We start from the raw sequence: 12482 nt of genomic DNA on the forward strand, positions 1-12482 counted from the left end.
GGCATTGCATTCATCACAATTGCTATGCTTTATGCATTTGATGGGTTTTCTAAAAATTTCATGAATTTCGCAAACACAAAAAACTATATACCTTTTTTATTTATTGATTATTTATGCAAGCTTGAAACGTACTCATTTTTAATAAGATAATCACTCGCATCGCTAATTAGATGCACACAAATATCAAAAAAGAAAGAAATAATGAGTTACCTTAGATGACGACATTATGTTGCCATATGCCTCGATCTTTTCATTGTTGAGATCTTCATGATGAGCTTTTGTCCCTTAAGACTTGTTAAGCTTAACATGATATTCAATGTCTAAGGCCTAGGTCTCTTTTACTTCAATCTTTTGAAGACGTAAGAACTAGGTCATATTGTTGCCCCCTATTTAGACATGAAAGGAGCAATTCTTATCTGACAACGACCAAAGGAATCACCTATCATGGTTTGAACTTGTATTTTCCTTTCTTTGGGCTTAATCTTATTTTTGATGGGAGTGCTTTGATCATAGTCATTTAAGACGACTCACTTCGATAGAGCTAGCTGCATTTTATTAGAAATGACAATATACAAATAGTCAATTGCATGTTGCACAATAATTGATGTCATTCGACAAAGCGTACTCTATATAAATCATAGAGAAGTATTATATGATGTATAAAGAATGAAGCTATTGACTATATGTTTCTTTAAAGTGTTGAGACTAAAGTAGAGATCGTTGATTATTTTGGATACTCCTATTCTCGATAGGTTTCTCTTTGTTTTTACATATTTTTTCTTTGGTAGACTCACATTTAGCAATCTTTATAAGACTATTTTCCACGTAGTTGACCTTTGTCATAAGATTACTATTAAACATTTAAACTTGGTAGTCCATCGGTGTTTCAGGTAATTCAATCAATTGGTTGAACCCTTTATGCACGTTCTGTTTGAATCTATATGAGGGTAGATATATATACTCCCTTTTGACCTCGCTCAATGGGTAGTTAACTTTCAAAATAACACAGCATTGCAAATATTAAAAGGTAAAAAGAGATGAATTATTAAATAACCCAATCCATCACTTTCCGCTTTTGAGCACAACCAATAGTCATCTTAGGATTTGGCTTCTCTTTCTTAACATCCATATATTATTATGGTATTTAGAGTGATGATGCCAAAGATTACTTTTGTATTTAGTTGGTAATTTATGCAATGCCTTAAATGTAAACTATATACGTTACACTTGGACAATTAAGTTTTAGAAAGTTAATAGGAGAAAGAGTAAGGTGTTAATTACCTGTCAGACTTGGAGACTTTTTAGAAATTGAATACCCGAGCCTACCTTTGCAAGGATGTTAGAACATTCATGCTTGGCTTGGAACCACTTTGCTCACATGAGGAGTGATTTAGATATGTGTGTGATACTTTTAGTACCCTTATAAGCTGATTTCTTTTCAACAAGCTCTTCTTTGTTGGCTTTAAAGCTACTGGGGCTTGACTTGCCATTTGTGATGTCAAAGGAATTTTAACAATCTTTGGTTGTATTCCCCTTTTCCACTTAAGACTTTTTGATCTCTTTCTTTGCCACTTCTTTTTGACAAGTTCTCATTCCAAAGCTTATAAACTTAAGAATATAGGTCCAGTAAATAGTCTAGTACTTTTATTGTGCAAAGTGTTAGACTTGGAGTAGCGTTGTCAAGTATAAAATTCACAAATGTTATTAACCACAAATATATAAAATTGTTGTGGCTTATGGGCGGTTGATGCGTCCATAACATAGTCTTTAGCATAGTATACCTTAGCGTGTTTGCATAACACAAATATGTATGTCCATAACATAAAGGAAATGTAATTTAATTCATTATGAGCACTAAAATAATGGCTCAATTTGTGAAAGTATGATGCTCAAATATATAGAGAACAAAAGTTTTCACGAAACCGTGTGGTGGATTTGTGGAACAATTTCCATGCTCCAAGTCTCAAAGACTGTCTAAGGTTGACAGCCTAAGTTAGACCCACCTTGCATTCACTTTGAAAATTATTATCTTTGCAAGGCCGAATAGGCCATCCTTGTATTTTATCTCCAAATCTTTCTTTATTTTGGATTTTTTAAGCTTAAAATGATAGTTTTCACAAAATGCATGTGTAGTAAAAATCAGAATTTTCATTATTCTCAGCTTCTAGCTACCTAATTCTGATTATGCTTGGCCGGGTTTATTGGACTTTCTCCTGTATCCAAATTTAGTGTTTCTAAATTTGGTAAGACAATAAAATTTGACTTTAGCCTCTTTAGTGTCTAAACTCTAAAATTAAGATATAATTTTGGTAAGACAAAAAATTTTGGTATCAACTTTCTCTAATGCCGAAAATTAAGATTTATAAAATTTGATAGGGTAATAATATTTCACTTCCTTTTTTTTTTATCATAGCAAGATGCATTAGGAGAAATTAGTGAAATAAAAAGCCATAATTAATGGCATAATGCATGAATATCAACTAGTATTCTATCAGTATACCAATTATTTAATGCTATAAAGAGACACAAATGATCTCCTTGTGTTATAATAGGAAATGTAGTGAAGGTTTAAAACCCTTTTTTATGGCTATAATCAGGATATCAATTAGGCCATAATATATAATTATATTTGGCTTTAATGGCCTTAAAGTGACCAGTTTGACATCTTAGTCACTGATCTTCTTTGAAGTGTGTAGCTTATAACAATCAAGGTATTCATTACCTTTTCTTTTTTAATGCCTATATTTAAGATCATAATTTTGGTAAGGTAATTATGCCCTATTGAAGTTTGGTTCCACCTTTCATGCAAACTAAAACAATGGGGAGCCAGTGAAACTAAGAACGGAAAGTTCTCTTATGGTAATTTCATCATATTTGACTTGGGTGGCCGAAAATTACATGACCACCTACAATCATCTCTATATTTTTAACGAAAGGGTATTTTAACAGAGTAAACTCCTTTTTATGTTTATATAACATTAGACAAGCCTATCAAAAAAAAAAAAAAAAAACATTAGACGAGGTTATTGTGTTTTTAGACTTCTAGGCCATTTAACAACATATGATAAAACCATTTAATAGGATGAGAAACGACTCATCTTACCTCAAGACCTAAGAGTTGGGCCATGTCATTGAGGCTTGTCGTGGTCATCCAAAGTTTGTGTTTGTCTCATGTTCAGCCTGAGCCTTACAACGAGCTGCCTTTGGGTGATTTGACGGAATCTTTGAGGTTTTGTAAATTGATGACAAAATTGCTAAATGGATTTGCTTTATTGGATCTTGAAATAAAGAAGGCTTAGCCTTTTGATCTCCTCTTCACAACAAATCCAATTGTATGTTCCGTTTCTCTTGGATTCAGGTTCTTACATCATCGTCTATGAGTCTGAACTAAGTGACCCTTCATTGTAGGAAGAGCTTAATGGCAAATCGGCTCCCCATAGACGGCGCCAAACTGATGAAACCAAAAATCGTCATTTGGGTCACTTGTCCAATTTAGAGCTTTTGACAAGCTTCAAAGATCTACAAGAGAAATAAAACTAGTTGAAGAAACTACCGGGGTGAACCCCGGTGGGGGAGCCTCCGATGCTTAAGTCAGTACCCGCCCATATATTTTGTATATAGATAATATTTTGTAGTCTTTTTTACATACCTTCACAAGTGAGACGGATTGTCTCTTTTATAGGTGATTTGGATAGCTGTTGTACATAATTGGAGGTGATTATTTCCCATGTGTAACAGTTATCGTATTGATGGGCGTTTAAGACCAACGAGTAACGGTTACCATTAATGTGTTAAACGTGCTTGAGCAATTACATCTTTTGGTTTGCTAATGATGTAAAGTCGTCCATATTAATGGACAACCTTAATGATTTTTCTGGACTCCTCAAAATTGATCATAGATAATTTTTTTGGATTCAAAATAAAATCAAATTCCCTTTCAATATGGTTTGAGTTGAAATTCACTAAGAATCGGTTATTTTGTGTTATTTTATTTTATTTATATTTGTTAATATTAAATAAATGCTAGTTTAGATTTTTATATATTTATTTAATTTTGAATTTAGAATACATCTTATCCTTAAAAGGGGTAATATTTTTTGTTCCATACCTTGGCCCACCAATGATGACATTTTGATTCCATCCTTGTATTTCATTAGTTTCTGCAAAGGTTAATTAATTATGATAGTTTTTAGACCCTTTAAAACCACAATTGGGTTAATCTAGATAATTAGCCAAGTTGTTACTTAGTCCAATTTAACAAAACTAGGCTATCATAATCAACACAATCATATCATGCAAAGCAGCGGAAAATAAATAACGCAAAGATATGATCACCCAGGAAACCAAACTGGTAAAAACCTGAGGAGGATTTAACCTAGCTATCCTCAAGGTAAACCTGAATCCACTATCTTGAAAGAATCGAAGTTCATACAATAAGACTTACAAGCCCCCACGCTCGACTTCTTATTGTTACCCACCAGTAGAACTTACTGACATGGCCACGTGCAAGTTTCGAATCCACGGACTCCTTCTTTCTTGGATTCACCACCAGATACAAGCACACCTTCTTATGTTTCTTTAAACTTCAATGGCAGCAACTGAGTTGATCATCAAGGTGTAGATAATATCTCCTCCTTGAAAACCCTAAGTTTGTGTAAAGGAAAGCTCCTCTAGATCTCACAAGAGATTTACACAAACAGCAATGTGAGCAACACTAAAATATGGCTAGGGTTTGCCTTTTATACTTAAGACAAATTAGAAAACCCTAAACGTTTTAAACAACTAGGGCTGAGTTGGAAATCTGCAGAAAAAACACATTCTGCCCGAGCCTAAGCTTCGATCGATCGAGCCAGGTTGAGATGCACAGTAACTTCTGCATTAGCTTGATTCCAACTTTACATAAAAGATACAACTTTGAGCAAGACTAAACACTATTAAATATATTGTTTTGATCATGGTTTGCCAACAATACACATTAGAGTTTTAAATACATAAAAACCTAAGTCTTTAGAACCTAACAAATTATTTGCTAAAAATTGTCAAAAAGTGCAATTATATATATTAAAAAACAAAAACAAAAAATTTAAAAAGTTGTATATAAACAAATAATTTAACAGCTCTTAAAGAAATAATAAGTTTTCAATTATAAGCTGTTAAACACATTAAAAGAAAAAACTAGCGAAAATCATTTGATTTGTATTCATTCTTGGTAGTTGTGGATATATGGTTTAAGTGGACATATGGTTTGTATCAAACTCTTAATATTTGTGCATGATTTAACTTTATTGCTCGAATTTCAGTAAATTTTGGTGCATTCCTGACTTATTCTGGCCTACTTCGGTGTGGTCCGGAACAAAACACACCACATTTACAGCAATTTTTTTTTTTGGGTAAGTAGAGCAATTTTATAGTATCACATAAGACGTCGCAATTTTGGCTAGATGATTGTAATTTAAGTTGTGGTATATAATGTTTGACTCATTCTTTGTGTCCTGTTACTTCACATCATCTCTTTTGTCCTTTTTTTTCCTTCGACTTTGTACCTCAGTTCCTCTCTACTTGGTGTCACTGTCATCTATGATGTATCAAGCATCAATCCTTGGCCCTTGCTGATGAGGTCTCTCTCTCTCTCTGCTTAAATACTGAAATAAAAACACAATTATTGGAGCAAAAACTTTACTGCAACAACTAAGCTACAAATTTTGATGCAATTATTCATGTGTTTTAGTGTGTGTCGTGAAGAAAAAGTGGTAAATTTTTATGAAATTAACAGACACTTAATCTGTTAATCACAGATTATCATGTGAAATAATTGTGGCTTAATTTGTAAACTAGAATTTTCAAATCTTTAAAATAAATCAAAAAATGAGATTGTATAGTTGTCAAAATTTGGAAAATATTTCATGATCCAACTTAAATTTTAGTATATTTGCAAATTCCAAATAAAAATTCCATAAGGTTTAATTAATTATATTTAACAGTATTTTATAAACATATTTCTTATGAAATAATGGTACTAAAAATGTTTACTATTTGCTTTTGAATTGATATGATATAAACACACACATGTTGGTAAATCTGAAATGGGATGTTCGAAAGAGTTATTTTTAGGTACTCCCAAAGCACGGAGAATTATGCTTCCTCCTCTCACATTTATGAAAAAGTCTACTCATTAAATTCATGATGGAGTCCACCATGAATATGAGAGAAGGGAGCACAATTTCTCCGTACTTTGGGAATACCTAAGAATTTCCATGTCGAAAATACCAATACTGAAATATTCTATTTCAATGGACAAATTGAAACGATCACCGAAATAGAATTCATAACTTTTCTTGTAACGGCTATAGTAAAATGGCATAACAGCCAAAATTTGCCCAACTAACCCCAAATATCACCTACATCAGCTAATGCATTCATAATGCAAAATGCATTTTTGTTACAATAGTTGTGCAAATATACACAAGCACCATAATTGTGTATTTCAATTTTTTATTATTTCTCGGTGCTTTCAGTTAATGAAGAAAAAAAGTATACGGTAGTTGTGGAGAAGAGACAGAAATGATTTTAAAAATTATATTTTAATGAAATAGAGTTAAAAATAAATGATCTAACATGGATGCTTTAAAAAGTGATTAGATAAAATAGAAAAAGTAAGTTTTTACGCTAAAATTTTTTTGCATAACTTGATGTCTATGACCTTATACTCTTGATGCACTCATTGTGAAAATCTCACTAAAAAAACACACTAATCCAAACTTACATTGCTTTGATTGATTTTATTATTTTGAATCATATAATAGTAAACCTTACTAGCGTGAAACCCATGGGCTGCGCCACCTTAAGGCCAGGGTGGTCCCAAGACCACCTTGATCTGGATTTTTTTTTATATAATAATTTTAAAAAATTTATTTGTCTACCATTTAAAAAAATTTTGGGAACACCCTCAGTTTTTTTTATGCCAATAAAATTAAATTTTGCTCCTTAATTTGTTTTATATTCAGTGGATGAATGATTGCTTGATTGTGTAAATTAAAAGAGATGTAGCTTGTAGCATTGATAATGAGACTATCATGCACCGATTTCAAAATATGAAAACTTGTAGAAGACAATTGTAAACTTTATGTATTTACATGTTTTCTTTTATTGTTGTTGTTGTCAATATATAAATCTCTCTTTTTATTAGATTGTATAATTTATGCTTCTTAAGAAACACCCTGAGAAAAATTCCTAAAGCCGCCACTGGTGAAACCTACTACACCTAAGAAAATGTGTTATATGCCACCATTATGCATAATACCATACCCCCCTTTGTTGGGACAAACAAAGTATTTATAGTTTGTATTGGGACGAATATTGTCTCTCTCACTCACTTTCATCACACACGTATACATGTAACATCCTTTCATAAAAAAGTGTGGCGCCCACTCATATGAAAGGAAGGATACATACAAATGTTACCCGTAGCACCACACATTTAAACTGGGGGCAAGAAAAGTCTCTCACGCAAAGTTTCACACACACATACTCAAAAATGTAGCAATAACACATACTGAGAGATCTTTGTGTGAGAGTGGGGCTTATGATGCTTTAAATGATTTAATATTTTGACAAGAGACTTGTATCTCAATTAGTATCTCTTAATATCTGTAACAAAGATGTATTCCAAAGTTCATATCCTCCTCTCTCATAATAACGGTTATATAAAACACTCTTTCATATATGAGTAAACCTTACAAGTGTGAGACCTATCACATAACATCTAAGAAGAAAATTATATATAATAGGCTGTGTTTCTTCACACAATGTATTTTTATATGTAAACGGAAAATATGAGTTAAATGCATGTTTTCAATTATAAAACACACTTTTACGTTAAGTGTAAAAAGTTTTTCCCTGTACATATATCACATGCCTCTCATAAAGCGGACCTATAAACAACTAGGAGTATAGGAGAAATGCTACATGCAAGTCTTGACTTAATAACACGTCTTTTATTTTGGGGTAAACAAAGTCTCTCTCACTCATAATTTCACATATATATACTCGAATACACAAATTATACATAATATTATTATGAGAAATGCTACGTCCACAATATTTTTACAACATTTTCACAACAAATCATAGGTGGTTAGTTGTTATTAGTTCAAATTTGAACCTATTACTGACATTACTTTTTTACCCCAACAATAATAACCAGTAACAACCTGCCACCTATAATTTGTTGTAAAAATGTTGTAAAAATATTGTGGACATAATATTTCTCTATTATTATATACAATACCATTTTTTTTAAAATTGGGACAAATAAAGTCTCTTGCACTAGGTCTCATCACCAGGGGCGAAGCCAGAAATTTTACATATTTATGTATACATACATTTACACAACTACATATTGATACGTTCACACACACACACACTCATATATATGTGAGTGTGTGTGTGTCCAAGAGAAAAATTGCTCTTTTAAATATTGTCACCTCCTAACATTACATATCCTCGGTGTAGTTTTTTTTAATTTACATTTTATAAGTAAATCAAGTATTGACAAACAACAACATCAAAATACTTAATCCAAATGAAATAAAATAACTCTAAGTAGAAGTTTCTTTTATCAAAAACTTACTATTTGAACTCAACAACAAAAACTTACCAACTAAGAGAGGAAAAAGCTAAAAAGAAGTGGTTTATATACATGCAAACATCCTTTCAGCATAATACCGCGTACCCGTTTAAATTGTGCCAAAGAAAGTGCTTATCACTGACATTTATCACGTGCATTTAGATGTAACATGCTTCTTAAAGTGACTACAATTATGAGCTCAAAATTTGCAATTTGCATCAGTTGGTACAAAATTATAGTTTATTTTAGTATAATAATAATTTTTTTTTTCATATTCACATTTCAAAACTATTTTACATCATTAAGGCTATTTTATCTATTTTACCAACTTATTTAATAAATACATTCAGCATCTCAGTTCTTTCTTTTACATACAATATTATATTATATAAACTACACAATCAAATAATATAAAAGATTTTGTTTATCTCTCTTCTCTTCCATCTCTCTTTCATCTTTGCCTCTGTCTCTCTCTCTTTCTCCAAATATATAAATATATATATACATATATATATATATATATTTTATGTTCACAACCCATGAATAGTAATTGTATATTTGAGAATTCACCATTCATGGTTGCTTAAAAAAAAGAAGAAGATATATATATAACCGAATAAACTTGATTTTGGGTGTTGATTAGTAAAATAGTAACTGAGTTTTTTTACACCCTGATTCTAATGCTCTCACATCAGATTATCTATTCTACATTATATTTCTTTAAAATATCAATTTTTTATTAATTTTTAATTATTTCTCTTTTTTTTTTTCAGAAAAATAAAAATTTACTATCATTCTCCATCCTCAGAATATGTAAATAAATAATAAAAAATGAAAAAATAAATGCAAAATCAACGGCTAATAACAATCATGTATTCTTAATTACACTGTTGAACTTTTGGATTTAGGGTCTATTTGAGATCCGCTTATTTTGCTGTAATTGAAAACTTTTTACTGAAAGTACTGTAAATAAATATAAAAGTTAGCTGAAATAGTATAATGGGACATATGAATAGGGCCTATTTGAGATCCGCTTATTTTGATGCAATTGAAAACTTTTTGCTGAAAGTACTGTAAATAAATATAAAAGTTAGCTGAAATAGTATAGTGGGACATATGAATAGGGTCTATTTGAGATCCGCTTATTTTGCTGCAATTGAAAACTTTTTGCTGAAAGTACTATAAATAAATATAAAAGTTAGCTGAAATAGTATAGTGGGACATATGAATAGGGTCAATTTGAGATCCGCTTATTTTGCTGCAATTGAAAACTTTTTGCTGAAAGTACTATAAATAAATATAAAAGTTAGCTGAAATAGTATAGTGGGCCATATGAATAGTACCAAAAAGTGCAATGAGGCTCGTGAATAACAGCAAAAATAATTTGAAAAGTAAAATAAGTTGGCAAAATTAATCATTTCAAACCGACACTTAGTGTGCGTTTGGATTGAAATGAAAAATTAAAATTATTTTACTATTTAACTTATTTTTGCTACTATTCATGAGTTCCACTGCACTTTTTGGCACTATTCATGAGTTTCACTGTATTATTTCAACTAACTTTTACCTTTATCTATCGTACTTTTAGCAATAATTTTTCAATTTTAATAAAATAAACGGTATCCAAACATACCCATAGTCTATTAATATACGGCACCGTTGTGAGTGCCTTATCAGGAATGTACATGATTGTCCTTGACGTCATGGAAAGTCTTTAAATTTGGGGTAAACAAAGTCTCCCTCACTCGTAGTTTCACACATACACATGAAGGTGTAGTAGCTTTGACACAAAGATCAGTGTGTGTGAGTAACAGAATGGATCAACTAAAACCAAGCCCAGCAAACTCCTCTCCTCTCACTCCCTTAGGCTTCTTAGAAAGAGCAGCCACCGTGTATGGTGATTGCCCATCTGTTGTGTACAACACCACCACCTACACATGGTCACAGACCCACCGTCGATGTCTCCAACTAGCCTCATCAATCGTATCACTCGGTGTCAAGAAAGGCCACGTGGTGTCTGTCGTGGCCCCTAACATCCCCGCCATGTACGAGCTCCACTTCGCTGCCCCTATGTCCGGTGCCATTTTCCACACCATCAACATTCGCCTCGATGCGCGTACAATCTCCGTCCTACTCCTCCACAGTGAGTCAAAGCTCGTCTTCGTCGATTGCCTTTCACGCGCTCTCATCCTCGAAGCCATCTCTTTCTTCCCGCCGCATATCAAGCCTCCACTTCTCATCCTTATCACCGATGATCAAGTCTCACCATCACCAGACACCGTTCGTTTCCACGACACTTACGAAAGTATGGTCGAGAAAGGTGATCCTAAGTTCGAGTGGGTTCGGCCTAAAAACGAGTGGGACCCAATGATCCTAAGCTATACTTCAGGTACAACCTCGGCTCCTAAAGGAGTTGTTCATACTCATAGAGGCACATTTTTCATAACTCTTGATGGGCTCATAGACTGGTCGGTACCAAAACAACCAGTTTACCTGTGGACCCTAGCTATGTACCATGTCAACGGTTGGGGTTTCTCATGGGGCATGGCAGCCGTGGGTGGGACCAACATTTGCCTCCGTAATTTCGACGCGCCCATTATCTACCGTTTGATTGAAAAACACAACGTGACTCACATGTGTGGTGCACCAGTGGTTCTGAACATGCTGACGAATTATTCTAACAACCTCAAACCGCTCAAAAGCCCGGTTCATGTACTCACGGCCGGTTCTCCACCACCGGCTACTATACTCCTAAAAGCCGAGTTATTGGGTTTTGTGGTGACTCATGGGTACGGGTTGACTGAAACCGGTGGTATCGTTGTTTCATGCGCTTGGAAAAAACAGTGGGACAAGTTTCCTGCTACGGAGAAAGCGAGGCTCAAAGCGAGACAAGGAGTGAGGACTATTGGGATGACTAAAGTGGACGTGGTGGACAAAGAGACAGGAGTGAGTGTGAAACGTGATGGGTTGTCAATAGGGGAAATAGTATTGAGAGGTCCGTGTTTAATGCTTGGTTATCTCAAAGACCCAGTTGGGACCTCGAAGTGTTTGACAAAAAATGGCTGGTTTTTCACTGGGGACATGGGTGTTATGCACCCAGATGGGTACATGGAGATTAAGGATCGTTCAAAGGATGTGATAATAAGCGGCGGTGAGAATTTGAGCAGTGTGGAGGTTGAGTCTGTGCTTTACACACATCCGGCGGTGAATGAGGCGGCCGTGGTGGCTCGGCCCCATGAGTATTGGGGTGAGACGCCATGTGCGTTTCTGAGCTTGAAGGAGTTGACTCAGAAGCCAAGTGAGAAGGAGATTATTGAATTCTGTAGGGCTAAGTTGCCACACTACATGGTGCCCAAAACGGTGGTGTTCAAGGATGATCTGCCAAAGACTTCTACTGGGAAAATTCAGAAGTTTGAGCTGAGACAGATTGCCAAAGCCATGGGTGCGCCTACAATTAGTCGGATTTAGTCAATTTTATTTTTCTGATCTTTTAAACTGTAATGTGATTATTGTCAATGTTGTTGTTGTTGTTGTTAATTGGGTCGACTTGCACAACTCGCTATCCATTTCCTTAATTTCTAGTTTCCCCTCATCATAAAAAAACAAAATCAAGGCAAAAATGCAAAACTGAGCTTCTAACTTTCATTTTTTTTTTTTTTTCATTTCAGTCCTCTAACTTTTAGTTTTGTCAATTCAGTCTTCTAACTTTTAATTTTTGTTAATGTAGAGCTCCGTTACATTTCTGTTAGTGGTTGCCGTTAGACCCACTGAAACGACGTTGTTTTGCATTTTATTTTATTTTTTTAATTCGAAATTAAAAGAAAATAAAAAAAATCTGGAAAAAAAAAAAAAAAAA

The 12482-nt window shown here is 33.6% G+C and overlaps 1 protein-coding gene across 1 annotated transcript; it reads left to right on the top strand.

Moving 5' to 3' along the window:
* The first annotated feature begins 10199 nt into the window (after nucleotides 1–10199).
* On the top strand, nucleotides 10200–12252 carry LOC115972278 (probable acyl-activating enzyme 6). The gene has a single exon (XM_031092497.1). The coding sequence runs from the start codon at nucleotides 10442–10444 to the stop codon at nucleotides 12092–12094; it is 1653 nt and encodes a 550-aa protein (XP_030948357.1). The 5' UTR covers nucleotides 10200–10441; the 3' UTR covers nucleotides 12095–12252.
* Nucleotides 12253–12482: the final 230 nt, after the last annotated feature.

Source organism: Quercus lobata, chromosome 12 (genome assembly GCF_001633185.2).
Source record: "Quercus lobata isolate SW786 chromosome 12, ValleyOak3.0 Primary Assembly, whole genome shotgun sequence".
Classification (NCBI taxonomy): domain Eukaryota; kingdom Viridiplantae; phylum Streptophyta; class Magnoliopsida; order Fagales; family Fagaceae; genus Quercus; species Quercus lobata.